At 35.7% G+C, this 24,274-nt stretch overlaps 4 protein-coding genes across 8 annotated transcripts; 3 read left to right on the forward strand and 1 right to left on the reverse strand.

Moving 5' to 3' along the window:
- Positions 1-247: 247 nt before the first annotated feature.
- On the forward strand, positions 248-8,760 carry LOC135641594 (plant intracellular Ras-group-related LRR protein 7-like). 2 transcript variants are annotated; one of them, XM_065157094.1, is made up of 10 exons: positions 248-510; positions 966-1,035; positions 2,264-2,310; positions 2,475-2,583; positions 2,844-2,929; positions 5,134-5,224; positions 6,818-6,903; positions 7,137-7,223; positions 7,301-7,430; positions 8,451-8,760. In XM_065157094.1, the coding sequence occupies exons 1-9, from the start codon at positions 409-411 to the stop codon at positions 7,412-7,414; spliced, it is 792 nt and encodes a 263-aa protein (XP_065013166.1). In that variant the 5' UTR covers positions 248-408; the 3' UTR covers positions 7,415-7,430; positions 8,451-8,760. The 2 variants fall into 2 exon arrangements, with proteins under 2 accessions (XP_065013166.1, XP_065013172.1); XM_065157100.1 differs by having other exon boundaries at positions 7,301-7,424.
- Positions 8,761-10,357: 1,597 nt separating this feature from the next.
- On the forward strand, positions 10,358-13,719 carry LOC103980486 (zinc finger protein ZAT4-like). Of its 2 annotated transcripts, XM_009396925.3 has the most exons (3): positions 10,360-10,448; positions 10,522-10,564; positions 10,847-13,719. In XM_009396925.3, exon 3 carries the CDS (start codon positions 11,033-11,035, stop codon positions 12,413-12,415), a length of 1,383 nt encoding a protein of 460 aa, XP_009395200.2. In that variant the 5' UTR covers positions 10,360-10,448; positions 10,522-10,564; positions 10,847-11,032; the 3' UTR covers positions 12,416-13,719. The 2 variants fall into 2 exon arrangements, with proteins under 2 accessions (XP_018680673.2, XP_009395200.2); XM_018825128.2 differs by having other exon boundaries at positions 10,358-10,448; positions 10,522-13,719.
- Positions 13,720-14,411: 692 nt separating this feature from the next.
- Positions 14,412-17,275, reverse strand: LOC135641605 (EID1-like F-box protein 2). Of its 3 annotated transcripts, none has more exons than XM_065157123.1 (3): positions 16,994-17,275; positions 15,323-16,133; positions 14,412-14,955 (listed from the first exon to the last, which is right to left on the reverse strand). In XM_065157123.1, exon 2 carries the CDS (start codon positions 16,086-16,088, stop codon positions 15,336-15,338), a length of 753 nt encoding a protein of 250 aa, XP_065013195.1. In that variant the 5' UTR covers positions 16,089-16,133; positions 16,994-17,275; the 3' UTR covers positions 14,412-14,955; positions 15,323-15,335. The 3 variants fall into 3 exon arrangements, with proteins under 3 accessions (XP_065013195.1, XP_065013184.1, XP_065013191.1); XM_065157112.1 differs by having other exon boundaries at positions 15,323-16,190; positions 16,994-17,272; XM_065157119.1 differs by lacking the exon at positions 16,994-17,275 and adding an exon at positions 16,682-16,970 and having other exon boundaries at positions 15,323-16,190.
- Positions 17,276-19,853: 2,578 nt separating this feature from the next.
- LOC108952547 (binding partner of ACD11 1-like) lies at positions 19,854-22,607 on the forward strand. The gene is made up of 5 exons (XM_065180456.1): positions 19,854-19,994; positions 21,105-21,208; positions 21,318-21,354; positions 21,493-21,576; positions 22,041-22,607. The coding sequence occupies exons 1-5, from the start codon at positions 19,854-19,856 to the stop codon at positions 22,071-22,073; spliced, it is 399 nt and encodes a 132-aa protein (XP_065036528.1). The 3' UTR covers positions 22,074-22,607.
- Positions 22,608-24,274: the final 1,667 nt, after the last annotated feature.

The following is a 24,274-nucleotide window of genomic DNA, read 5'->3' on the forward strand; positions in this document are numbered from 1 at the left end:
CTCTAATTGTAAAATATAATTTCATCAAAACCCCCGTAAAATGCAAAATTACAAATTAGTTTTATTCCTGCAAAGCTGGAAGCCTTGCAATGAGCGCCAGCCCCCAATAAGATTGATAATTACTGTTAAGGCCCTCGACGGGGACCTTTTCGAAAGATTGTTTCCAGCCAAGCTTCGGAGGGATGAATCCGAAAAAGGCTTCCAATTGCTGATGGGATTAAAGAAAATGACGGCTAAATTTAGCTAACAACCTCGATCCTTAAGTCGCCGGATACGGGAATACTTCTTTGCCCTCTACCGTAGACTGCGAGCGGCGGAGGGGGGGATCTCTTCTTTGTTCTTGTTCGTCTACGAATTGACGAACTCCATTTTGTTGGGCGTGAATTCGAGTGAATTAAGGATCCGTTGATGGGGTGCTGTAATAGCATTAGTGGTGGCGATTCCAGCGCTAATCGGATCGTTCGATGGAGATCGACCGGCATCGTTGCCCTGAGAGACTCCAAACTGAGAGTATATTTCCTTCCTAATCTTTAATTTTGAACTAGATGCTTGGTTTATTGCCTTTAATCGAGTTGTTTCTTAGGATGCTTTGAAGATTCTTCCGATTTCTCTCTTTTCGTATGCAAAGTCAATGCTTTGCAGAAATTTTCGCCAGCTTGTTTTGTGCTAATATAGGTGAGATTTCGGATTTTTTTCTTAATGTAATTGGGAATGCTCGATGCTCTCATGTCGATTATGTTTTCCTGGAACAAGGTTGACTTTGAGAGGAAAAGTATTTCTCGGATGTCCTTTATTTACCTAAAACTTACACGGATACATACTTGAAAGATTATATGAAGAAAGCCATATGTAGGAGATAGGAATCTTACTACATGTACTTTTGCACCTAATAACTTTTGTATTGTTTCTTTCTTTCTAATTAGTTGTTCCATACTGATAGAAACTGAGTTATCTTTCTTCTACAGGCATTACCAAGTGAGGTCCTTGTGGTGGATAGTTTTGTTCGTACACTTGATTTAACGAACAACAAAATAAGTAAGTCAGGGTTTTTAAATTGTAATTGCTTCAATGAATTTATTGAAATTGTATTGATCTATCATGAATACTTTTATTCTTATAAAACCATACATATTAATATCTTAGCATCATGTTTGCATCTTTTAACCTCATTTTCTTGTTTATTCATTTTGCAAGAGATTCACATAATTTTGATAATTTCATGATGCATAGTTCAGGCACTTGCTGTCTGATTTATGTATGACAATTGATTGAAATCACATTAGATGGAAATTTTACGACATTGTTTCTAGAAGTCCTGAATGCATGTCAAGTTTCAATTAAGTGAAATGTACAGTATATTTGTGTCAAAAAAAATAGTGTGCATGTCCATGCTAGCACATGTGGAATGACCATCATAAGGCTTCGTAAGTACATATTGTGGACTGATTTGATTTTGGGATCAGATCATATTCAACTTGTAATATTGGTTTTCTAAAACTACTGCATGCTTACCAAAGTAGTATTGTTTGGTGCTTTGGATGAGAAGTTTCTTTATGTCAAGTGTCTGGAGTATATCTCAATCTTTTTATCTATCTTGTAACTTCTTTATTTATTCTATTTTATGCTACTTTTATCTTCAACTAAAACTAGGTCAAACACATTTCCTGTTTCGTTTGGCCTTTTTAGTCTCACATCTTGTTGAAACATTGACCAAATCACAAATTTAAGATTTCGTTTATTCCTACTATTCTTGCTTTTAGAATGTTCCTCTCCAAGCTAGTAAAATGTACTATTAGCTCTTTGGTACATGGACATTTGTAGATTCACCAAATTGTGATCTACTTGATATGCTAGACCTGAAAATAATTGCACCACACTTAATTAAACTTAAACTGTGAAGGATTTAGCAACTTGGTTATGCTTTAAGAAAAATCAACTTTGTTACTCTCTCCAAAGAAAAATATCAATTTTGTTTGTCTGAATATTTAAATATGTAGTTCCTTTTAGAGTAGCAAAATTGTGCACCAAGGCATAAATTATTATATTGTGGTCTAGCTTATTGTAAATAGAAATAATTAACCATTGCTTCATTGCTAGACATCCTTAATCATTGCTGTGTAGGGAATGTTGTGAATGTTGTTTCTTTATGGTTGAGTTGGTTTGTCATGGTTGTTAAATTTTACTAAACCAAGCTACCAAGTTGGAAAATCTAGTGCTGATGTAACATCCAAAATTTAGTTGTCTCATAGTCTTTCTTTTGCAGATGAGGTGACACCAGAAATCAGTAGATTGGTTAACATGCAGCGATTGGTGAGATCTTGAAGTTCTGGTTCTCATTTATTTTGTGCATTCATGTGATAATTTTGAGGCAGTAAAGTTTCCAACTTCCAGTTCTTATCCTGTTTTAAAACATTGAATGGTGTTCACCTGCAAAAAAACCTTCCCTTGGCCTTTAAATACTTGTGTTTTTTCAGGTTTTGGCTGGTAATCTGATCGAAAGCCTTCCAACTACAATTGGGGTTCTTCAGTCTTTGAAGGTCCTCATACTCGATGGCAATCGGGTTACTAACTTGCCTGATGAATGTAATTATCTCTTTTAGAGTTATAACATGATCTAAATGTAAATGACGAAATTCGTCTAGTGACTTAATATTCTATGCAATTTTAGGATATAGCCTATATGGTAAGTTATTTTATGATTTTAAAATCAAAATATTCCTTGCTATCAGCTAGTTTGAGCCAGTCTTGTTTCAAAAATGTTTGTGGTTGTACTCATATTTGTTTCTCATTGTCAACCTTTTTTCCTTCTTTTTTGTACTAATGACCTTCTTTTTGGTATGCAGTGGGATCTCTTTACAGGCTTGAGAAGTTATCTATCACAGGGAATTCATTAACTTGCCTGCCTAAAAATATCGGGGATTTGTGTAATGTAAGTTTTCTCAATTAAGCTAATTCAATATATTACCTATAAGCAAGGATTGAAATACCATATCGTATCGGAGTTTCGACATTCGCTCCGTATGGTACGGTACAGTACAGTATACCGAACGGTATACCATTCGGTATATATATATGTATATGTATATATATATATATATGTATATATATAATAAAATAAAAATTCGGCGATGTTGCCTCTCTCTTCTCCCCAGGCGGGGCGATGTCGTAGAAAAACGAGGCGACGTCACCTATATATATATATATAAGTAAAAAAAATTATATATATATATATATATATAAATATTTATCTATAAATATATATAAATATAAATAATATATATATATATATATATATATATATATATATATATATATATATATATATATATATATATATATATATATATATATATATATATATATATATAAGATTTTTTATATATAAATATTTTTATAAAAGGCGACGTTGCCCCGTGTGGGAGAAGGGAAAGGCGACGTCGCCTTTTATATATATATATACACACACATATATATATATATACATATATATATACACACATATATACACATATACACATATACACACACACACACACACACACACAGACACACACACACACACATATATATATATACCACCCGGTAACGAGCGGTTCGTGTACCGGTCTACTGATGGACCGGTACGTACCGCCCATACCGGACGGTATTATTCGAAATTGAAAACCTTGGCTATAAGTATTTCTTCCAAGATGTGAACAGTAAGATAAGATGGTACTGAACTGCACGTACAAGATTTATAAGAAGAAAGCACACAATTGTACATAAAACTATACTGACCAATTATTTTTTATTTGTTTTCTTGGCAGTATCTTTTTAATCCTAGATCTTTTGGCTATATGTTACTCCTGTTCCTCTGCCTTTAGTGTAATAAGAAACTTGATTGAAGATTATTCCATAGGGATCACTGCATTGGCATGTTATGAACTAAAGAATTACAGTTGTGAGGTCTATCAATTGCTTGATGGCTTGTTATATCCAAAGGAAGCCAGTATCCTGAATCTTTACTATGGTAACAAAAACATGGACAAATTATTTTTTATATTATTTCTCTTTTTTCTCAAATGATTTATGTTGGCATCAATCTCAGGAATGATAAATTTCTAGTTGTAATCAAATAAATATAGATTGGAGTTGGCAGTTATGTAAAACTAAGGAAATAGAGTCTTGGGTTTGCTTCCATCTAGTTCTAGTAGGAAATTTGTTTCCATTATTGCTTGTATTGGTTACTGTGCTTGTAAAACTACTTAAATGTATCTGATAAATATAATTTTCTTTCACTTACAAGTGGTGGCTTTTATTTTTTATTGCTTCTTCCTTTTATCTTACCTTGTTAGTGGGTTCTATTTTTGCAAACATCACTGTGCATGGAAATTTTATCCCTTTTTAATTATCCATCCAGGATTAAGCATAACCTTTTTGGAGTTGGTAAGAGTCTATAGAAAAGGATGCATTTCTTGTAATTGAGCTTTTCCATAGTTAGCACATCATCAATTGAAACACAACTTGTACTTATGCAGAAGATGCACCTAAATCTGTCTAAAAAAAATTGAACATTAATGCAATATCAAATAAATTAGTGTAAATAGAACTAGTGTTCTATTCATCTGTAGCGAGGAGTGATACATGAAATCAGGTCCTTACACTAACTTGTTTGAATTCTATCTTTTTGAAGGTTTTTCACTGATTAGATGTTTATGGTGTATAACAAGTAGCTCAGGCAAAGTCTTAGCCTCAAACTAACATTGTTCATTTTCTGCCACCTCCTCTTGTTTCCATGACTAGAAATAGGCACACCACATCTTTACTTTGGTCACATTTAACCTCAGGATAAGATTGTAGTGGGTCAACTCCTTGTTGATGTTAGCAAGCATACAATTCTGTTTCAAAATTTAACACAGTAGTTCTACAGCCATGGTTAGAGCAACTATTTTAGGTGCTATGATCGTGAAGATTTGTGTTGTCTAATGTTCGAGCATCTAAGTTTCTATAAATTGATGTGTCTTTAGTGCTTTATTCATTTCAGATATCCATCAAGCCACTGTGTTCGAGTGCATCTTTGAACCATTTATTGGCAGAAATTATTTAGTATGTTAGGTGTGGGTGCACTTACTTACATGTTGCAGATGATTCCAGCTATTGTTGCTAAATGTCTCGGATAACAAATTGAAGTCCCTTCCAGAATCAATTGGAGGCTGTGTTGCCCTCGAAGAATTGCAGGCAAATGGTAGTTTTCATTACTTACTGTTATTGATTTGCTCATTTTTATCAAATTTATGTATTTTATTTTTTCATTGGATAGATTAATCATGCAGGTTTTTGCTCATGAAATTGAAGATGTAATTTGTCATTTTTGTTATAATTTAGTCTACATATTTTGCTGCTTATTGATTTATTTGGATTCCGATGCACTTGCCCCATCGTTGGGCCTTTCGAAGACTGAAGGAGATTAGTCTGCAATAGGAGTTCAATATTTACCTGCTATATGAACTTCCTCAGATACGTGAGTGATGATATCTATCTGATTATCCTAGTATTGTTTATAAAACATTCTAAAACATGGTTGTATAAACTGTTTTTTTTTATGAGAAATTTACATTAACTGCTATTTGGCCTTTTTTGAAGGAAGAACTTTTGTTGCTGCAAACAACAAAATTCGCAAGCCACAAAAGATGTTACATTTTTTCCTTTTTTTGACAAATGACTATATTATCTTAATTATTTATCATTTGAAAATCCTTCATCTTGAAATCATTGTGAAACTGAAAAAATAAGGTTCAATATTCCTGGTTGGATGTACGGAATACTCATAGTTCTGGACTATAGGATACTTTTATCTGAAGCACATACTAGAGCTGAGGCATCCCATTGTAATAATTGAAGAATGCTTGGTTGGCAAAATCTTTGAAACAGGATCCGAATCATATTTGCTCCATCTTCAACCATCAATACTACATGGATTTGAGTAGCATGTCTATAATATACATCTATATCATATTGCCGTATCAGCACAAAGCTTTTTGATCGAGTGGTTTCTTGCATAGTGATAAAACTTGGATCAGATTGGTTGGTTGGACTAGAAAAACCAGGAAACAGATTCTCATCCACTTCAGTTCACTAATTAAGACCATTTGAGCCTTAAAAGACTGAAATGTCCTCAACTCTTTATTTGTTATGAAAGAGGTATCTGAATTTTTCCTATGGGCATTTGAGTCATTTTTATTGAGAAGAAAAATACTATTTATATCCATTACTTTCACATCTTCTCATTGTGTCTGCTGCTATTTTACTTTTATCCTCTTATATATTTCTATTATAAGAAGATATTTCTACAATATTATTGTTATGTTTTTTTTTTACATAATACATAATTATATTTTATTTTAAAATATACTAGACCAACAATCCAACCAATTGACCCATTGGTTCAATTAATGAACTAGTGAACTGAAACTTGTCTGGATCAATGTTCAGTTCAGTCAAGTTCTGATAACTGGCCAATGCATTGTTGGAAAGTGTTTGTTTTATAACGTTGATCTCTTTTATAATGTAACGATTCTGCAGGTTCTATCTGCTTAAGTTACAAATTAGTTGGTTAACTTTCCAAACCGATATAACCTGTCATCACTTATAAACCTGGTTCAACTTCACCAGGATTTTTTATTTGGAGTACTTAGGATAGACTAGTAAAATGTGTGCTTTTTCTTCAGTTCTAATCTTCTATTAGTAAAGGAGGCAACCATATCAAAATGTTTTCAGGTGACTTTAACCTCCATTACATTTCATGCTTTACAGAATATGTTCTGTGAATTGCTTGCAGGCAACTTCATTGAAGAATTACCTCCTTCAGTCTGCAATCTTCTTCATTTGAAGTTCCTTTCTTTAAACAGCAACACCATAAGGCAGGTATAAGATATTATGGCATAATTATGAGATTTCAGTGTATGGCATGTTTGGCATTGTATTGGAACTTCTAGAAACATTCTTTTCGACAATCTATTATTTTTTTTTCATATAGTTTTTGCTTTTTCCTCCATTGGACAATGCTTCCATTTACATATCTGCATATGCTTGGGCACATGCATGTTTCTGCATGTATATATCAGTCTTAATATACTGATTTAGGGTAGTTTTGGCAGCTTCCTCAGAATCTTCTAAAAGACTGCAAAGCTCTACAGAATGTTTCTCTTCATGACAATCCAATATCAATGGATCAGTTCCAGCAAGTTAGCACCCATAGCCTATGTTAATTGGTGCATTTATGATATTGAATTTCTTTATAAATTTTCTGATTGTGATGTAGATGAAAGGATTCGAAGAATTTGAAGCACGGAGAAAGAAGAAGTATGACAAGCAAATTGATTCAAATGTTATGATGAACTCCGCTGGACTGGATGAGGGTCTTGATTTACGATAATTATTTTATGGTAATGGTATGTATAAATCTCGTCTTAGTTGCCTGTTTTATGAAGTTCTTTTATATTTAGTCTATGAAAATTTTATAGTTGGCAATGATCCGCCCAAATAAACTTATGAATCTCTCAACTTCTTGCCAAGCGATTTCTGACTGATCAAATAGCTTTAAATATTTGTAGATTTTCTTTCATCCCATAGAAATTCTCTGTAGTATGTAGCTATATACGTGTTTATGTACTGATTGTTTATCAGGTAAACCACTTTATCAAAAAATAATGGATAGTTGTTTGATTACCATTCTTTAAAATTTAATTATTATAATGAAATTGTAATATTCTTAACGATAGACTACTGCTATGAAGAAATCACATGTAATATTTTCATCCACATGCACCAAAAATGTCATGTGACATTATTTTTTTTCTTTTTAAGAACTATTTTTTTGTTACATTAAACAACGTACAAAATGCTCATATATGGAGTTGAACCGAATCTGAGACTCATTAATTGCACTCAACAGAAACAACTGTTGGATTATCTGTTGTCTATGATTGAGTTTACTTTAGAGAACTCTTTATGTACTATACACTTATGATAGATGAACCTTGAGTTATTTCAAGTTTGTTGTGGGGTAAATGCAATAATTTGTGCTTGGATTGCAGCATATTCAGATTACTGCAGTTGAATCCATTTGACTTTCTTATATGTTCATAATTTGAAATTTTCCGTTTAAACGCCGCTAACTGCAGATATTTTTGCTTGTGTATTATTTCTTCCTTGCCTTCTGTACTCAGCCTGCTCCTCAAGATGACAGAATGAGTTTCGAGTGCTATTCTTTGTGAATTAAAGCAAGTTTAGTTCTATAGCATTGACATTGAGAAGTCATCTGACCTAATCCCTTGTCCATCATGATCCCTCTGGTAAAATAAATTAATGAGAGAGAGTGAGAGAGAGAGTTGACAAAAAATCTTATTTTGATTTGAGTTGTCCATTGGTTTTGCTTTATCTTTTGCTCATATTTTTTTTTTCCTTCGCAGTTCTTGCACCTAGTTCTAGACAGAAGACAAATAAATGGCGCTGGAACAACATATGTGACGTGGAAAGCCCACCTTCTGTGCATTAGTCACTAAGCTCTGTCCTGTGCTATCATGCTTTCTTGGGCCTCGGAGGAACTCGACTCTCAAGTAAAGCTCTTCCCAGTTTGGAAAGGAAAGTACCAGTCACCAGTTGTGTAAGAATTCTACTTATTTCATCCAGATGAAAATTCTTGTTTACCAATTGTAAGTTGTTCCTTTGCAAGGCGGATGATCAGAGTTTGAGTAATCCATATTATTATTATTATCGTCATCTCATCATCATCATCATCATCATCAACCCTTCCCGAGAGAACTTCGTATACTTGATATTATTATTATTATTATTATTATTATTATTGTATTTCTCAGACAACCTCCTATACTCTGACTGACTTAATTTTTTTTACGACCTTCCATGAGGCATTCAATCAAAGTCGTTAAGTATGTGTTTAATTATCTAGCTAGCAGTTAGCATATTAGCATTCTTACGAATGACAGTTCACTAAGATACTTTATATGTACATTGAAGTAGGCATGCTGTATACTAATAGATTTTGGTTGCTATATGCCTTATATTGTCTTCCTCTATTTCCCAGACTTGAACCAAACTATGATCTCTCATGCCCCCAAAGAGCAATCTGGTCTTCCTACCAATATTCAAATAAATAGCAAACTCTTAAACCTGCCATGATAAGAGATTTGGAACTGTTAAATGGCCAGAAGAATGAGTGCAGCTCAATACTGTGTCCCTTTTGATAAGAGACTACAACAACTTATGAGGGTATATCATCACAATTTACCGAACGTATGAGCAAAAGAAAAGTAGGAAATAACAAGATTAAATCAAGAGAGAAAAGCCAATATAAGAAGAAAAAAAATTTAGAAGAAAAAGAGAGTTCTGCTTCTTCTTTTTTCGTTTCTTTTCTTTTGTTTGTTTTGGAAGGTTGAATACAGACAGGTTCTTACAAAAGATAAGCTGATCATACAAGGCAGTGAGGAACACATATACATGTCCAAATTTCTTGAATCTATATATTTGACATCTGCATCACTGTGTCTTCCCTCCAGACTGTCTGTACCTTCTGTCTTCTCCTTTTATTTTGGATCAAACCACAAAATACACCATTACCAGTATTACTGACTTCTAAAACCTGATTCAAGTGCTGATCCATTTACTTATTGAATCGGAACCATTAGCACAAAATATTTTAATCGAAGTTAATGATAACATACATAAATATATATGTCGATAACTAATCATGTAAGGAGATCTTGCAACTGGGTTGCTAAAATCAAATCAATTTAATAGACGTGCTTCCATAAAAACGTTTAGGCTCGTAAGCAACTTTGTGTCGCCAGTGACAAAAGAACAATCCACTGGACATGCCAACGATCCAATGTTTCATGCAAATCCTTATCGCTATAATTAGCTGCCTTCCCCTTTTGTCTTGGTAAAACATTCTCTCCATGGACTGTGTGAGCTCAAATCCATTTAAACGGATCCTATACCCTCTCCGTGATGCTCGTGAACATGGTTTGACTTCATGGCTCGCGGCCTTCTCCTTTCATCCGACCCTCGCGACACACCCACGAAGGGCCCTCCGGCTGCCACGTACGCCATTATAAGAACTGTACACAACAGCCGATCCCCCTCAGCTCTTGCATCAAAAACAGGGGACGGATTTGTTTCATGGAAGCTAGTGATGGCAGTGGATCCCACCACCTTAGAGTGATCAATCATCCTACGCGGCGAATCCTGATCCGTCCGATCGGGCGCGCAGGATCCTGAGATCGAGTACACGTGCTGTCCCTCTCTCTCGTTCTCCCCCCTTTTTATCTCTCTGTTTCCAACTTTGCTTCCATGCATGGCGATCTCTCTCCTCTTCGCTCAACTTGTCGCCCGAAAAGATCAAGAGGAGGACGAGAGAGCGATCGGAACATGAAGTGAACCTCCCAAAGGTTCGATTTTTTTCTTGGTTTTCCTTGGTCTTTTAGAGGGAAATTTAGTGACCATCATCAAAGATACTTGCAGATGGAAGGCCGAAATCTTGTCGCTTCCAAAAGAACTGGAAATGGTGTGATTTCTTTTCTGCTCTTGCTATTTCTCTATTAGATTCTTGTTGTATTTCTGGTTTTTCTTTGTAGTAAACGGCAGCAGACGTGATTGAGTCAGTGTTCAAGTGTCCCAATCCTGTTCCTGCTCTAGAATCGGAAAGAGCTTCACTTTTTCTCCTCATTAGTTGCCCAAGCATTTGATGCTTTGTAGATTTAGTCTTCTGAGAGTAATCCGATGAAGACTTGAATTTGGTGAGGAACCTTCCCATGACTGATAGATTTGATATCTTTTTGTCCTAAAGGATCTAGGAGACAGAGCTGATGATCCATAGAAGAGCTCGGTTGGAGATCAAAGAACAGATCTTTGTGTTCGTGGGATCTAAGATTGATCCGACAAGGCAAGAACTGGGGGAATCTGGTTCAGCTCCTGCATCCACTTTGAGCTCCTCGATTGGCTTGGGTCATTCTTCTGCTTTATCTTCTCGGCAATGGGAACAGATCAGCAGGAAGTGAAGTCGCACATTTGCAAGGTCTGTGGGAGGAGCTTCCCCTGTGGAAGGTCATTGGGTGGGCATATGCGATCCCACATGTCCTTGATTTCCCCCCTTCAAGAGGTGGGCGAGAAGCCACAGAGCAGGAAAGGCTTAATTGCAGCTGGAACCGGTTACGGTCTAAGGGAGAATCCCAAGAGGACTTGGAGGATCTCCGAGAGAGGCGGCGAGACGCTTGATAACGGCTGCAACAAGTGTGGGAAGGGCCATTGTGATGGTTCTCACAGCAGAGCAGCGCAGGAGGAGGTGGAAGATATGGAGCAGCAAGATCAGGGAGTAGACGAGAGGGATGGCTTCTCCGAGACCCAATCCTATGGTGAGGTGACGGTGCTCCGGAAGAGGAGGAGATCGAGAAGAGTGACGTCGATCCCATGTTGGAGTTCTTCGCCACACGAGTTCGACAAAGAGCAGGAGGACGTAGCACTGAGCCTTGTGATGCTGTCGAAGGGCGTCGGCTCCTTCTGCAGTGTCAGCTCCGCCGAAGACTCCTTCGAAAGGAACCTGGTTGTCGATTCAGCGTGCCAAGGCATGGATGGACAGGAAGAAGAACTGATTACTTCAAGAAATGTGTACGAGAGGAGTGAGCTAAAGAAGTTGGAATCCGATGCATCCGATGCCGGATTTGCTGAAGATGATGATCTCAAGATGCCAAAGTCCTATGACAGTGATGACTTCGATGAAGCATCGACGACTTGTTTCAAGAAGAAGAGCTTGAACTGCAATGCAGATCGACTCGATGCTTATGATGCCAAATCAAGCACAAAACCTGTAGACATTGATTTCCACAAGCCCCCGAAGCAGAAAAATCGATACAAATGTCTTATTTGTAACAAGTCATTCCATTCTTACCAAGCCTTCGGAGGTCATCGTTCGAGCCACATGAGAATGAAAGCCTCCATCGAAGCAGGGACGGATGGTAGCAGCACCTGCAAGAACAGCATCGAGAGCAATGCATACACAGCAACAAAACAGACCGATGAAGATTCCGGTCGGCGTGCTGGCACTGGAACCGGCTCTGAGGCTTCCAAGAAGGTCAAGGAATACAACTGTCCGATTTGTTGCAAGGTTTTCTCATCTGGCCAAGCTTTGGGTGGTCACAAAAGATCTCATTTTCTGCCGAACTCCAATTATGAAGGGTCTTCTTCATGTCAACAGGCCATGGTGATCCAACAGCACCCTTCTATGATGCCTGATATGCTTGATCTCAATGTGCCAGCTTCGGTTGATGAGGATCCTAAATTGATCACCGATAACATTGAGGCATGGTGGGTCAAAAGCGGTGCAGAACATGAGCCATTAGTAAGTCTGATCTCAAATTGAGATGCAGGGTGTACAGATTCATCGAATAACTTACCGCGGATTTGTTTGATTCGTTTCTTCTGATTCAATGGCAAAGTCACACCTACTTGCCTTTATCTTTTAGAATTGTAGTTTCCAAATCTGCTCCTCAATGAAGAGTTCTACACCTTTCATTAGTACAAATTTCCCTAAAAATAAGAGAAAAAAGAAGCCAGTATGAGGAATACTTGCCTTAGAGGTTGCGATTGCCGCGGCAGATTAGCTGGGAAAAAAGATCATTCTGAAGTAGATTGTATAATCAGGCATAAGCATTTTCTATCACAGGAAAAGAAAGAAGAAGAGGAAGCAATTGCAATGGAGTAGCTGATCAAAGTGCCAAAAGAGCCCAGCTCTTCATAATCAAGTTTACTGACAAGGCATCAGTTCAGCATTCATATTCTTCCCATTTGGTATTGAGCATGTCAGTGTTTCTTGGAGTGTCTCATTAAAACTTATGAGGCCAAACACAATATATTGGATGATGGAAATGTTAGTAAACAAATTTGTTTCTTTTCTGAAATCTGAATGCTTGATTTTAGTATGATTATTCTCACTGATGATCTCAAGTAACCTTCATCGGTATACAATTTCCTCACCTTCAGAGGAAATTTGTTCATCTTGAGCCATTGTGACAACTCAATGCTTTCAGATTAAACTACTGTAGATCGAAGAGGTAGGAACCAGAAGAAGTAGATGAGATTGAAGGGGATATCCGTTTGCCAGATTGCTCGAGCTTCCTCCTGATTGAAATATGTGACTGGTGCAGCCAATTCATGGATGGATCTATTTGGTGGTCTTTGCATTGCATGTGAAATAAGTTTGCAGGTTTACATGACAACCATATTCTCTTAAGAAGTTCTTCTTTATATTTGTTTCATGAGGCTAATTCTGATCTCCTCCTTTCTTCCTCCTCATGGCTTCAAGTTCAATATGTGCACTCTCCTACCTTCCTCCTCTCTCGTGTGCAGATACAATGGTCAGATAGAGATACAATTAGTGTGCGATTACATGTTCTTCTGGCATCCCAAACATTTGGTGACAAACACAGGTCATATGGTGATGCTTCGAAGCAACGAAACAAAGTCTTGTCCACATCAAAAGATCAAAAAGCTTTTGTCCGCAGCAGTATGTCGCACGCAGCGAATCTGATGCAACGTTCTGCTTTCCTTGAACATAAAGAACATGCCATTGGAGTGCTGTGCTATGAGAGAATTCCGCAATCTGGAATGGCCATGTTTGCTTGTTCTGTTTCATGGCTGTAAGTGGACTAGCTTTAGGTCCAAACATATCAGCTTCACTTTGGGTAATTTGGGTGATTCTGAAGTGTTTGGATTGAGATTAGGAATTCAGAGAAAAGGAAAATAAAACTTTCTATTTCTTATCTTGAAATGCAGAGGTGTTTTTTTCCTCCTTTTCGGAAGAACATGAGACTTTTTTTCACTCTCCCATTATATCTAGACATGCCTAATCACAAAGTTTTCCTTATTTTCCATAATATTTTTTTGGAATTTTATAGAAAATCGATGAGACTTTACTCTTGCATTAAAAAAGGGAAAAGAAAAGGGGAAAAACATTTAGAAAACAATAATCTTGTGAAAAAATGGACACATGAAGGAAGAGTAGGAAACTGCTTCATGGTTTTGCTAATGCTTTTTTCCTTTTCCAAATTGATAATTCTCTCTGTTGGCTTCATGTGTTACATTACAATCTTTTTAGTGTCATACAGTATAATTTCTTGTTGATGTGCAAAACTAATACTTTGTTTTACAGAAGTATATTATTTGTTGGAAGAGAAGTGAACAAATGACCAATTTTGATTTTTTTTTTTCCATTTATGTTCTTTATAGTAAACTATAGATAATTACTTGTCAACTGACTCTTCAACATGTAAGCACAGAGGGAAAGTGATTGGACCAAAGAGATATCACAGACTAAAGGAAATGAAATGATCAGTGAAAGAAAAAACACAAAAGAATACTTGATCAAGAGGAACAGTTCAATCTTGATGCTGCTACTGAAATATCACCAAACAAAACAAAGCAGAAGTTTAGAGTGAGTGATACTTAGCTGCAGAATTCAAAGAAATTTATCTTTCAATCCTCTCTGTCTGAGCACGAGAGACAACATTAATGATATAAACTATTCTTGGATTCCTACATAAACTTGTAGAGCATTTCATGCTCAAAAGTAAGTATCCTTCAAAGTTGGGCAGCGATTCGACAGAAACGACTGGATACACTTGCAGCAGATGTTTGCACGCGTTGACCTGGAAAAGCCATATAGCTCAGATATCAGAGATAGCTAGAGTGACCTAGCTCCACTAATCTTAGAAAGAGAGGCTCAAGAACATCTTTGCCATATACTTAAGAGTCACAAAAACTCTTGTTCGATTTGATTCCTCAGCACGTGATAAAATGAGAGGAAATCCATGGATCATCCAACCAGCATTTCTTTTAGCTTTAACCCAGTAGAACAAAAATCACTACCAAGAGACAGAATTTTGGTCTTTGAACTTGAAGATCCTGTAAAAAAAAGAGGAAGAAGAGATCAGAAAAGACAAACTAGTAGATAAAAGTCCAAAAGAGTTAGCAGATGTAATGCCCTGAAAAATTTAACACATCAAATATCCAATTTGAAATTAAAATACAGCAAACAACAAAATACATGCAAGTAGCTTGAATTGCATCTGTATCAAGCTGCTTATCTATGGCCCTTTTAAAAGCTAATCCAATGTTGAGTTTCTCTCTCCATATTGAGTTAGTGGGAATTTTGATAACTTAATCCAAAATAATTACATGTATACACCTATGAATTTGTGGATTTTCAATTATCAACACCAGAAATTTTTTAGCAGGGCAAACAGATAAGTTCATGAAGAAGAGAACTAGCCTCGGTTAAATTTTCAGCATTGCTCAAGATCAGATGCCTCCTCGGAATCAGAGAGTGGTAGGAGAGTGCATGCTCCAACCATGTGGCCGTTGAGACAAACATAACACTCGATGCTATCATCATAAGCACCCAACCTGATGCAAGCACTCCTGGGTATCATCTTTGCCTGCAGCATGTTCCACAATTTTGCCTTGCAATATGGACACACCTCCGTGGGATGGAGTATGACTTGCCTATCGATCAGCATCTTTCTGACGCTTGAAATAGGAAATGACTTGAAAACACCACGAAAAAATCCAACATCACCATCATCTCCTTGATCAAGATGCTCACAAGGATCCGAAACATACAAATCATCCGTCCTGCACTGTGGGATGAGAAAGCTCTTTCCAGAAGTCCTAGAAAACCTAGTCCTGTAAACAAAATGACCTGGGATGTGGGTGATATTGAAGACACCCCTATGGCCGAACCCTGAACAATAGATGAGAAGCTTCCCGAGTGCTTTCCAGCTTCCATCAACACTGTGACTTCCACAGGATTGTAGATCGAGCATCATTTTTGGGGCCCTTGATCGACAGAACTCTTTCCACAGGATTCGCTTGGCGATCTCATCAAACCATTTGCATACACACGACATCAGAGCAATCAATCTGGGATTCCAATTCAGATGTCGGAAGACAAGATAGATGGCATCCTCGCTCAGGTGACCTTTGATGCAGATGCATGAAGCTGAATGAGTGCAACGATACTGCTTCGGTACCAACATTCTGTCAGCAAGAAAGTACAGATTTCACTCTCTCTTGCTTGGATCCTTCCCCAGCAAAGAAGCAAATCTATGTCAGTGATTGGAAGAAGACCTGCTTATGTTCTGCAAGAAAAATAACTGTTTCATGACCATCTTTTTCATTTTAGTTTAGAAAATGCATCCAACCGTCTTTCAGATACAAAGTCTTAGGAACAAGAACAAACAATTCGATCACACCGAAGTACCACAAAAGTAGCAAGTGCCACTACCATACTCTACAATTGCATGTCCTGAAGGATCCAGAGCTATGCATTTCGCTTAGTTTGAGAGACATTTTGGTTTCAGTCAAATGAATCGATCACTTTACATGAATCAGATGAACATAAAATGTGAAATTTTTGGATGAAAATGGCCTTTTTCATATCGAAACTCATTTTCACGGGGAACTACACTTAAAAGACCTAACCATTATCCAGGTGATCATGCCAAAGCAAAAAATTCCATGGACTCGTTCTTCACTCTGTTAATTGTGAATTATTATAACAATTCCGTCCTAATTCTTCTACTCCAATCAGCATAGAAAAAAAAAAAAAAGTAAAGAGAACAAAAGAAACCTTCAATCCTCATCTGATAAATCATAGAGCAAAATCCGATATCTTTGTCTAATTCAAAGCATCCAACTTCTGGCTGATTTCAAACGTCTAATTCCCAAGTACCCACTTTCTTCTCCAAGCAACCCTATGATTCCTTGACCCAAGCGTTTTCCACAACGCGTGCGGTGCGCCATGTCAAATCGAGACAAATCAGCTTCAAGAAGGGTACACAGAGACGAACAATCGCAAACTCCCGTCGCCAGAAAACCAAAAAATCAACCAAAGAAACGACTTTTTAGGCGAATCATGCATAAAACTGGGCAGATCTCTCACCTGGACCACAAAGCCTTTACTCTCTTCCTCCCGTCCTCGCCTACAGGAACCAACCGTGTTGTGTATCCCTCGGTTGGAGCCAAGAGTCAAGATGAGAGGGATCCCATTTCAGCTCCCCTGGCGACAGAATGGCAGCGGGTCAAGAAAAAGCCCCTCGCGGAGCACAGAAGAAATGACGGAGACACCATGAGGTTCCTCAGAGTTTGTCCTCTTCCGGGGGCACTTTCGTCAAGTTCACGAATTCAAGACCATCCGATTCGACAATCTAAGCGAGAGAGCGAGTGAGAGAGAGAGAGAGAGAGAGGAAAGCAAACTAAGTGGCTACGCTGTGTCGGGGGACACAGATACGTTCTCTGCTCTGTTCTGAGCCACTCGACTGAGATCAACAGCTGCACGCCAATAGAAGGTTGCTCGATACTAGATTTTGTTCCCAAGACAGATTCCATCATCATCATCATCATCATCATCATCATCAGGTGTTCTTGCTCCAAATCTTATGATGCTTTGATATGCACACCTCAGGTTAGAATTCATCCAATAAAAAACACTTGAATTATTAGTAACCATGATCATCAATTGATGCTTTATACATAGAAATATAAAAAGCCAATAGATCATCTATAATGTTCCAGAAACTTATCATCATAATGAGATTTCAAAGTGTCCTAATACCAATTAGAACAAATAATTTCCTAATTCATGTGATATGCGTTTCCATTTTTATATTCTATACTATGTTTAATATACTAACATTGTTTTGTATTTACATTATGTGATGCGTTTTTATTCTTCACATGTTAATATTTTCTATTATATGGTTATTATTAGTCTCATGTATAAGATCATAATATCGTCGATCACTACTTTGTTTTTTGGAATAATCACCGCAATCCAATAAAAACTGATGAATCCTATTCTTATTCTCATCAAACTTTTCACATCACTAAATGAATCCTAAAAGAATTAAATATGATAAAGAAACCTCTTTTTTATTATTTTAGAGAACATGAAAGTTGGGACTAGAAAATTTTAATTCATTATACTCCCACAAACATGGAGGAGAGATACCTAAAGGCTAGCCATCTAAATCAATCACTTTCTTTGGCACTAAGAGCTAGTCTTAGCCTTTGATCACTTTGCCTAAGCAAAACGATCACTTTGTTTATTTGTAAGAATAAAACCGTGCATGATGCCAATATCTTCAAAGATATGAGGTTAGGTTGAAATCCTCTTGCATTGTGTTAGTGACACTTAACAACCTCGTGTTAAAACAAATGTGACATTTACAAGGTAATAAACACAATAAAAAAAAGTCATTCCTTTAACCTATGAAGTTTTGGTTCAAGTTTACAATAAAACAAATTATTAAAAAAATTTTGATTGTTTAAATAGGATGTCGACTCATAATCATATAAGGTTTTGTTTTAGATCTGTATCAATTTAATCTCAAAATGTGTTGAATAGCTATATCAAAAGTGTACCTTATATTTAAGTTAGTTTAAACATGAATATATTATAAATCTTAAAAGTTTGAGAGAGATGAGATATGTATCTTATCGGTCTTTTATAAAAGATTTTCAAGACTATTATACTTAATAATGTGTCACGATATCAAATGCATTTAATCTCAAGTATAACTATGTCACATCGAATCTGAAGTATAACTATGTCACATCGAATAGCGGATCGATTACATGATTATGAGGTGTCGATTAAGGTATCGATCTCATAACACTAAGATGTCAATCATGTAGTGTCCAAGTATTAGTCGCGTGGCCCTGAGGTGTCGATCACATCATTATTCTCATAACACATATTCTACTTAAATAAATCATAAATTATTTGATTATTAATTCAACTATGAAAAGAAGATTATCGTTTGTAAACTAAAGGACAAGAGAATAAACTTTTGATAGATAAATTATTTACTTCAATTATAGCTCAACACGTGATAGCCTAATCAATAATAGGAGAACAAAGCTTTTCAAGAGAATATTCTATCTATATATTAGAATTTTGTTTTACAACTAAACTCATTAGAAAGATCCACAAAAATATAAAAATCAAGATGTATGGTTCATAAAGATTATTTCACTATTGTTAGCTACTTAAACAAATAGATCGCGGAGCATGTAGTTGGGTTCAAGCATTCGAGCCATCCGATCGATGACAATAGACTTCTTCCACATGTGGGCTAAATCAAATTAAAGTAATCCAAGGGTTATCGATATTTCTTTATTAATTTCTAAAACCTTTAATATTATATTAAAAATATGAGAAGCTAAGAGTGACTTTATAAGGCTTAATAAATCAATTATCCATAGAAAACCTTAAATACTTACTTAATCACCATATTTATTCAATACATAAGTATATTTTTAATTTTCATAAAAAATATATTTTAGGTAGATATATTGTTAATATCTTTGATTTGAATAAGGAATCTTTAGAAACTCAAATATGATAATAAGAATATCAAAATAACTTAGCTTTATTATTATTATGTATATCCTTTTTCGGTGATTGAGTGATTGATAGTGTTTGACTTGAGTATTTTGGAAAGAGCATTAATGGATCAACATATATGTGGAGGATCTTAACAGGACGTATATGTTATATTATAATTGAAAATGTAGGGGCAAATATGATATTTGCAAGCATGGATGTGTAGAAATGCCTGTATTATTGGGTCAGTTCCATAACACGTGGCGGCGTCTAACTGGAGCTCGTCCACCGGTAATTGCGGAAATCGTGCAGCCAAATCGACCACTAATTTTTGATCCCAGATGACTTCTAACAAGCGCCGATAGGGAGCGCGTGCTTTAAAATTCGTGTCCAGAGATCCATCGTCAATCAGACGATGTACACGAATCTCGGGGCAACAGAAACTTTTCCCGGACCCAATCCCCTCACCAAAATTATTTTGGTATCTCTCTCTCTCTCTGCTCTCTGCTCTTTTTTCGCCGACGAATTCGATCTCCAGATCCAGGAAAATGTGTCGGTGAGTATCTGATCCAGCCACATTCTCGCCCTTCCCTTTAGCGATTCTTCCCGGTCGTCGATTCTTTATCCTTATTTTTGTTTCCTGATCGAGTCATTGTCGGATCCGGTGTTGCTTGTCGTGGATCCGAAGTGATTTGATCGATGTGCAATGTGGTTGTGCGAATGCATGACAGGATCCCGACTTCACAGTCTAGAATTGTTTGATTAGGGATGTTGAGCTCTTTGAAGTTACTGTTCTGATACACCACTAAGGGATATTTGATGTAAGAGAAAATTTATGAAGAATGTTAAGGGAAAAGATGCAGTAGTTTGTTGGATGGTGGCTTAATGTCGACTGTCTATATTTTCTGTAATGGGCAGATCAAGATCTTGTTGAATGAATGCTGGAGTTCATTTCTTGCAGCATGGGATTAGGCTGTTCAGTGTGATTCATCAATGAGCTAGTCAACATGTTATAGTTCAGTCAAATGTCTCTACTGAGCACAATTAGACACCACATGGAAAGAGTATGCGGCTTGAGATGCTTCTGCTACTCTTTTTGGGGATTATTCGTTTGTCATATATCTTGGCTACTGCTTATGGAACTTCGTGGTGATTTTAGATCAAATTCAATTTCCAATTGTGACTAATAATTATCATACTTATAGCTGCAATGAATTTATGGTAATTGATAAACTTTTATATCAGGTGTCTGAGAATAGAATACAGTAGTTGAGGTACTTGCTACAACAAGACAGATATGTCAATTGTTGCTGCAAGAGCTAACTAATGCCATTACACTATCTGTAGAACATCAAACAGAAGACTGACTACTCTAGCCTTTTGACAAAAGGTGTACTATGGACCTCCTTACTCTCTGTCTTGTAGCTTGTAATTTGTAGTTTTGTTTACATTGCCTTTAATGACTTCTGTTTCTGTGTCAATTAATTGCATATGCTGTTGAATGTGTAACTCATACTAGAGCTGCATCTTGTAATAAAATTGGACTTAAGCAGATCACACTATGTTGAGATGTGATGAATTATTAGGTTACCAATGTTTGAGACATCTAAATTGTAAGGTATATGGCTATTGTGGAACTGAGCTCTTCTCCTTAATTTTTTTGCAGGTAAAAACTGTGAAAATTAGCAACATATCCTTGTCTGCATCTCAAAGGGATATTCAAGAATTTTTGTGCTTCTCTGGAGTCATTGATTATGTTGAAATGCAAAGGTCATTCTTTTATCCTCTATTTGTACCTCACGTATATGTATATTTAGGAATAAGGAAGTGATTACGGCAGTGACTCAGAAAATTCTCAACTTGCTTATGTCACTTTCAGAGACTCACAGGGAGTTGAAACTGCAATGCCTCTCACGGTGAGTTGGAGTCTTGACTCTAGACATAAACTGCTACTTTCTTGTGCATATCTTACTTAATCAAAATGGTTTTTGCCCATGTTTTTTTCAATCACATATCCAGGAATTATGTAAACTGTTTGTTGTATACAAATACAGGGTGCAACTATTGTTGATCTTTCTGTTAATGTAACACCAGTCGAGAAGTACAAGTTGCCTCCTGAAGCTTACCGACACAAGCTGGTAAGTTCTACCATTTCTCTGTTTTGTTTACAATGATGTGTGCTTGAGAACATGACTGCAACCCAAAAAATAATATTTTATAATTTTTTTCCCGTCCCTAGTATTTTATTTTTGATAGAAGAAAAAAAAGTGTCATTTATGGCACTCAATTTCCTAGGCATATATGTAGCTCAGTGAATTGAAATTTGTGATAAAACTAAGTCTCTCATAATCATGCTTCTCTGTAACAGCTGAAGCTGAGAATAGGATATTGATATATTGTAGCACAATTTGTCCACCCATGTCCCTAAATTTCAGACCTATGAAGCAAAAAATGTGACGAACATCGGATTTCATGTTGAAAGCCAATTTCTCTTAAAACATAATGTATGCCGAAAAAAATCAGTAATTGTTTGATTAAGTGATCCTTCTTTCGTGTTAAAATTTGAACTGTTACACGTATGTTTATGGTTGCAACTTCCAAGGATCGGATCTGTCACCTACCAATGCAGCAGTGAAGAAGGCAAAGGATGTGGTCCGTAGCATGCTGGCCAAGGGCTTTGCTCTCGGTAAGGACGCACTACAGCGAGCCAAAGCCTTCGACGAGCAGCACCAACTCCTATCCACTGCCTCAGCAACTGTAGCTTCTCTGGATAAGAGGGTCGGGCTCGGTCATTATGAGTAACCGCTGTGTCAACAGGAGCATCGTGGATCTCCAGTGCACTTGGGAAGGTAGTGAAGGCAGCTGAAGATGTTGGCATGAAGACTTGGGAGAACGTGGACAAGGCTGAAGAGGAGAGGAAGGAAATATTCTGGACCGAGAGACGAGGGATGGTGAGTGAGTATGCACAGGTTCACTTCGACGAGCCCTCACTTAGTGAACCTCCAACTATTCCTATGTATACTATGGACGAACTTAAGTTGAAGCACTAGAAAATTTCTGTACATAATAGAAGTTTCAGTCCTTTTTCGTTCCATTCTTAGTTTCCTTGATCATATAATTTATCTTTTATGTTTGTATCATCTATAAAACATCATCTTGTATGTACTCATTGATAATAATGTTCTATAGTTTAAAATAGTTTAAAGGTGTTGAAATTTGGTCTAGTGTTGGACATTTCGATTCAATACATAATCCTCCACCTGCATGATAAAGGTGGTGGAGGATTATGTTAGGTCATTGATGATCAATCTAAGATTATATCAAATCTCATGAATATAAATTTTAATCGATTTTATTATAGAAATAAGCCATTACTTGAAAGTGATGTAAGGTATCTTCACCATCGTTCCAAAGTGATGATGCTTGGATATGATGCTAAATAGGTAAGGGTGTTAAAAAGATATATATCAAAATGTTAAGATTAAAAAAAGAATGTGTAAGGATTTATGTAATATTAGATGCACTAAAGTTGAAGATCAAAGAATACATATTAATAATAACGAAATTAAGAAAAGTTGAAAAAAAGTATTTTTATAAATTATTTAATAAATAAATCATGTAAGACTTAGATTTAATAATAAATAATAGTTGTAGACTTAATAACCATAGATTTATTCATAAAATTAAAACTTGTGATGCAAAAGATACATGGAAGAAGAAGATGAAATAGTTAAGGGTGTGGGACTGATGGTATTCATATTGAAGTATGAAAAAACTATGAGATAAGGAAATAGATTGGTTAACTAATTTATTTAACAAAATTATGAGATTTGAAAGGATGATTGATGAATGAAGAAAAAATTTCTTAATACTAATTTATAAAAATAAAATAACATATAAAATTATTTAAATTATAGAGAAATTAAAATCATAAGTCGTATATTATGAAATATTAGAAAAAATTATCGAAAGTAAGATAAGACTTAAAATAAATATATCTTAAAATCAATTTAATTTTATGTTTGAAAGATCAATCATTGAAACTATTTATTTATTAAGATAATTAATAAAAAATTATAGGGAGAAAATAAAGATTTACTATGATTTTTATTGACTTAGATAATGTTTATGATAGAGTTTCTAAAGATTTATTATAGTGGAGTTCATAGAGATATATCTACTAATTATATTGACGCTATTAAAGATATGTATAAGGACGTAGTTATTAGTGTTACAACTATAGAAAGTATCTAGTGAGTTTCCTATTAACATAGGATTATATCAAGGATATGTATTAAGTCTCTACTTTTTCACAGATAATGAATGAACTTATTAATCACTTACATGATAGATCTACCTAATGTATGTTATTTATTGATGATATTATTTTAGCTGATGAGAGCTTAAGTGGAATTAATTATAAACTTGAATCATAGAGGTAAATCTTATAAGCTAAAAGTTTTATATTAAGTAAAATTAAATATATAAATAAATTTTTAGTTACCTAAGAATAGATAAAAAGTATAGTTAGGTTGGATGGACAAAAAATCTCTTTAAGTAAAAGTCTTAGGTATCTTGAATCAATTATCCAATAAGATGAAGAAATTGATGAAGATATTATTCATATAGGTAAATAAAATGGTTAAAATGATGAAAAGTATTAAGAGTCTTATATAATCATCGAATATATTTGAGATTATAAAAAAATAATATGAGATAATTATGATACGAACAATGCTCTATGGATATAAGTGCTGGGTAATAAAAAATAACATATATAAAAAATTTATATTATTGAGATAAGAACACTGAGATGGATATATAGAGTTATTAAGA

Source organism: Musa acuminata, chromosome BXJ1-4 (genome assembly GCF_036884655.1).
Source record: "Musa acuminata AAA Group cultivar baxijiao chromosome BXJ1-4, Cavendish_Baxijiao_AAA, whole genome shotgun sequence".
NCBI classification, from domain to species: domain Eukaryota; kingdom Viridiplantae; phylum Streptophyta; class Magnoliopsida; order Zingiberales; family Musaceae; genus Musa; species Musa acuminata.